General features: G+C 42.9%; 1 protein-coding gene across 1 annotated transcript in view; it reads right to left on the reverse strand.

Moving 5' to 3' along the window:
* The window catches only part of LOC125516809 (protein ROOT HAIR DEFECTIVE 3 homolog 2-like), a 5,847-nt gene extending 1,375 nt beyond the window's left edge, over window positions 1-4,472 (reverse strand). Inside the window, exons 1-13 of the mRNA XM_048682117.1 lie at window positions 4,129-4,472; window positions 3,755-3,821; window positions 3,545-3,647; window positions 2,643-2,713; window positions 2,453-2,516; window positions 2,301-2,366; window positions 1,917-1,964; window positions 1,769-1,831; window positions 1,641-1,697; window positions 1,318-1,476; window positions 1,113-1,181; window positions 943-1,034; window positions 22-126 (exon numbers count right to left, since the gene is read on the reverse strand). Of these exons, the coding sequence (XP_048538074.1) occupies window positions 22-126; window positions 943-1,034; window positions 1,113-1,181; window positions 1,318-1,476; window positions 1,641-1,697; window positions 1,769-1,831; window positions 1,917-1,964; window positions 2,301-2,366; window positions 2,453-2,516; window positions 2,643-2,713; window positions 3,545-3,647; window positions 3,755-3,821; window positions 4,129-4,285 (1,121 nt within the window). The 5' untranslated portion in view covers window positions 4,286-4,472. The remainder of the gene's footprint in view (window positions 1-21; window positions 127-942; window positions 1,035-1,112; window positions 1,182-1,317; window positions 1,477-1,640; window positions 1,698-1,768; window positions 1,832-1,916; window positions 1,965-2,300; window positions 2,367-2,452; window positions 2,517-2,642; window positions 2,714-3,544; window positions 3,648-3,754; window positions 3,822-4,128) is intronic.
* Window positions 4,473-5,056: the final 584 nt, after the last annotated feature.

The following is a 5,056-nucleotide window of genomic DNA, read 5'->3' on the forward strand; positions in this document are numbered from 1 at the left end:
TTTATGTAAGTGAAGAGTGACAGAGTATGTTTAAATGAGTTACTCACATTTACAATTTCAGATTGTAACTGTTGACGTTTGACAGTTCTCACACCTTCGTCGAAGTACATGGTTTCCATGTCATAGCTGCAAGAAAAAGCAGTCAGATCAGAGATCGAACTGTATGAAACAAATGCCAAGATCATTTTCTTTATGTGCTTTCAAGAACTAATCAATTTCCACATAAACACTAATTGAAACAACCCCAGAGACCAAGACATTTGTACGACTATGCAGTACCAGAACAACCAAATAAATTCAGCTAACTCACATGACAAAATAAAACAAAAACCGAAAAAATAAACCATCAGCGTAAAAAGTAAGAAAAGGTTTCCTTTCTTTTGAGATTTCTATCAAGTGATGCCATGGTACAGTACAAATGAATGGCGGTTTTAAGAAGTGATGTAAACATTATGAATTATATATCTTCCGAGTTTTCCTACTCCTAAACTGTGTTGTGCTCGGGTTATTTTATAATTTGCTGTGGAAAAATAGTCACCAAAGCAGAAAAAAGTTGTGGGGAAAAGGCAAAAACTGGTTCAAAAAGCTTGATTACCATAAGACATAGCAGCATGGTAACACGACGCAAATGGCATTATAAGGAACCGCGTGCATTAATTGATCAATATGTTGGGTAACAGTTTAATATCCATATAGGCAGTACATGATGTGCATCAAAACAATATAGAACCTCAGACTTATGGGGACAAACAAACAAAGATCGAACATGCGTGCAAGGAAAATGTGCATTACACCGCTGAAGCAAATGAACAGCACGTAATTAAACTAACAGGTTCAGGGGTATGCTAATTGAGAAGACAAACATAATGAATCATGGTAATCAATGTGATTATCATAACTTTCTAGGAAGACCCTTGCCGGGAAAACTAGTCAATCACTCACTCTAATAGATAAAAATCAATAATGTCGCTAAGCTTCATGCCAAAGCTTCGTACTGGACCGGATGTTACAGCTGCCTCCAGCTCCAACCAACCCTGCAGAGCGAAATAATTAATTCCCATGGTGCTAGCTAAAGAGAAGATTAAGAACTATAACATAAGAGCAAAGGTAACCTCATCCAACATAAAACATCTAAGCTTTTCATCCGCAATGTCTTCACAACGAACAGTAGCAACCATGATCTAGAAAATGCAGGAAGAAAAAACAGTGAAATATATAATTTATATATGATATAAAAGGGATTTAGAAGGATGCTTAGGTACCCAATGAAGTGTTAGTTTTCTCAGACCACTGTCAATAAAAATACAATGACCTAACCTTGTGAGCGGGAAGGTTAAGGTCCTTATTTTCTCGTATTACTTTCCAGATATGCATTGCGCTAATACAGAAACCTGAAGCAGGTATGACACCTCTTCTATCAGCTGCTAAACCACCGGGATCGATTGAATGAATAAACTTGTGCCTGAGTTTCCCAACCTGCAAGTAAGTAAAAAAGGTAGGAAACGGTAGAGTACAAGGTCTTCCCCATAAAAAAAAGAGAGAGAGACTAGCTTGAGTTATTGATTCTACACAAGACGTCTAAACTAAAATATAGTTGCAACCAGCATGTGACAGAATAAGCATGTTAGCTTCTAACATACCTGCTCCTTAAATAGTTCTTCGTTCTCTTCATAACTTGACAAAGCGGTGACCTCCACCTTTATATTGAACAAAATATATGTCAGTTGATATATGCAAGTCCCATTTTCAGTGAAAGTCATGCACTTACATTGAAGAATTCGCTTAGCACAGCTTTCTTGAAGACTTCTGGTTTGGGAACAGAATCCCATATCTATTACAAACAGAAAAAAAAATTGTGAATATTCCAATATGACAAAGCAGAAAAGGAAGGTGAGCAGAATGTAAGATAAGAAAACCTTGTGGATATCCTCCTTTAGAGCCTGGGCAAGATACTCTACGGGAGTCTGCAAATAAGAAGAAAATAATAATAATGAAATCATACAAATTATGCACGAGAATTGAGTGCCACTCAGTTGGCTAGCAGCTTATGCGCTTGCTACGCACACGTGGGTTCAAGACTTGGCCTCCATGCGGTGCCTCACAGTTGTTTTCCTAAATAAAAATGCCACAGGTGCTAGTTCCTCTTGGTCGAGTTTTATTTCTATATAAGCATGGCTATGTGCATGTAGAGGCCGGGAGAGAGATTTTCTTCCGTTGTCTAAAATACTAGAAGTTATGCATCTCTGACTCGGTAGTAGAGGAACAAAATTGTGTGTCTCGGTCTCTAGAACTGTACTAACCTTTGTTTTATCACGGATCACAAGCAGTAGCGTCGTTTTCCGAGGGCTGAATAAACGCATCAAAACCTCAAATAGAGAAAAATAACTCATAAGAAACTAACACACATATGTAGTCAAAATAAGTACTTCATGTCTGATTGCAACCGAGTTACCTCAAATATAGTTTTCAAAAGAGGCCTGTTAGCCGCATGTTCTCGGCCTATGTCATGACACCACCTGCAGAGTGCACATTTACAATTAGCAATCCACATGAAAAGGTTGAGCAAAATTGCTCTCTACTCATTGCAGTAATTCAGTTATAATTCACCAACTAAAGATTACTCAATGACATCAGCAACTCACAAATTTATCATTACAATATCAGAAACTGCAAGAGCGAAAAGGGCACTCTGCTTCTCAAAGGCTGTATCATCCTGCACGAGTAACACAAGGCACCAGTTAATAATCGTCGCTGGAATGTAACTTAATACTAAGAATTAACAATACCAACCAGTGAAAAAACGGAAATAAAAGGTGAAGCTCCTCATTTCAACAAAAGAAATATCAAATGTATGGTCAGAAGTGACGATATGTATCCTTTAAGTTGACGGTTTCATTTTGTCGAACTTGATACTTCGTAATAAACACTTTTAATAAAGACGTCTGGGTGCTCGAGAAAAAAAAAAGATGGCTGACTTGCATTGCACAATGCAGAGGCCGGAGCCGCTCCCTCTTTTACGGAGAAAAAAAGTGGATGCCTGAAATTCTAGCTCAAACTGTCATAGGTGAAGGGACAGAGAACTTGCGAGAGTGTATTAGTTGGTTGCATTTCTAAGTATGTGCTCAAATCAGTTGCCTGGATTTAGGCTGCAAAATGGCAACTAGACGTACTATAGTGGCAAAATAGCATTTATAGCACACCACTGAGTGCTAAGAACCTCCATTTCGTACTGGAAACAAGAGCATAAATGTTATAGATCCTTGTAGAAAGTTAATAAGGGGACTAATGCAGCATGTGAATCACAGCAATTTTCTTCTCGGCATGTTAAGCACTCAGGTGGTACAAAGGAAATAAGTGACGCGTACTACTTTTGTGGACATTAGTCAACAAACAGTTAAGAGGCAGAGGACTGGATGAATGCTAAAGGCTGAGGAATATACAAGCCATCCAAACTATAAAATGAAAGTATAGCATGAAAGCCCAATTGCATGCATAACAATCTAAACATCGAACAGGCTTGCAAGTACAGTAGAAAACAAGTCACCTCCCCTCTTTCCCTCCCATCCGTCCCCTCCAAATCCATCACAAGAGTGAACGGCTCGATGCCAACAGCTTCGGCAACCCAAATCCCCTTGGTGGTCTGATTCCTGGCAGCAACAGCAGCAATGAAAAGACATAAGCAGCATTTAACATCACAATCACCAAATCGAACAATTTTTGAAGAAAAAGGAAACTCGGCGTGGATGGCGTTTACCTTCCTTTCAAGGCATCCATCTCGGTGAAGCTTGTCCCGAAGAGATGGTTGAGTAGGGTGCTTTTCCCTGCCCGGTGAACAAAGTAGGCATCAGGAACGGCTTCCGAAATGAACTAGCACCTAAACAAAATCGCCACCGCACGACAAGTTCACATCACGCTAGAGGGAACTCAACCGACCGCACCGCTAGAGGATAGGATGCGCACTACGGAAACGAGCATACGGATTAATAACTGCGTAAACGGAAACCTGTTTAATTTATCGCTCTCCATTTTCTCATCGCCGTGAACCCCAAAGAGACAGTTGCATCCTCCCCTCACAAATCCCAACACAAGGAGCTGAATATTTCCGCACGGCAGAGGATGTGGGCTCACCGCTGCCCTGGGGCCCAAAGATGGAGACGACGGCGTAGGAGAGGCCGCGCTGCACGAGCCCCGCCGCCGCCGCGAACCGCTCCAGCGCGGGGCCGTCCATCTCCCCCTCAGCGCCCACCACCTGCGCCGTGTGGCGCTCGGAGCCATCGGCCGCCATGGCAAGAGTCGCGGGGAAGCAAAGGATCGAAGCGAGAGGCTTCGCTTCGCGCGCAGGCGCGGCAGAGGGGAGAAGAGGGGAAGGGGAGAGGGGGGACAGGTGGCCGCGCTAGGCGAGCGAGGGTTTTATGCTTGATGGTTTTAATTAACGGGAAGGAGAAGATGGCGTGGCGGCGGGCGGCCCGACTCGACTAGAACGACCACGGCTCACCCTTCCGGCTCTTTCCATTTCCGCAACAGCTCTTCCTTTGAGTCCGACGCTGGACTTCCTTTTCTTTCCTTCTCTTTCTTTTAAAACCAAGGTAAAAGTTTTGTCTCATTCATTAATTAAGATAGAAAAAAGTTTGTTACAAGACACCCAAAAACACGGCATGCGGATTACTCGCGTGAAATAAAAGACCCTATCTTCTTTTCACCGGCGACGACCTAAAAGTTAGCCTCGGTAGAGATGGAGGAGAGCAAGATTGGCGGTGGAGCACTCTTATGCTTAAACACTCTTGCATTACGCTCGTTTCAAATTATCCATGAGACGAGCATGATGAGGGAGGCCTTGGCTTGACGGTTCGGCGTGCCCTCGGCAGAGGTGCTTGCCCACCACTCCTCCACCGAGTCGAACAAGGGCCAAGCAGAACTGTCAAGCCCGTGCATGATGAATTTCTCAATGGCCAAAGACCAAAGACGTCGTGTGTAGCAGCACTTATGGAAGAGGTGAGGCCCGCACTCTTGTATCGTCATGCAAAGAGGGCAGCGATCGCAATTTGGCCACCCACAT

Source organism: Triticum urartu, chromosome 6, assembly GCF_003073215.2.
Source record: "Triticum urartu cultivar G1812 chromosome 6, Tu2.1, whole genome shotgun sequence".
Classification (NCBI taxonomy): Eukaryota; Viridiplantae; Streptophyta; class Magnoliopsida; order Poales; family Poaceae; genus Triticum; species Triticum urartu.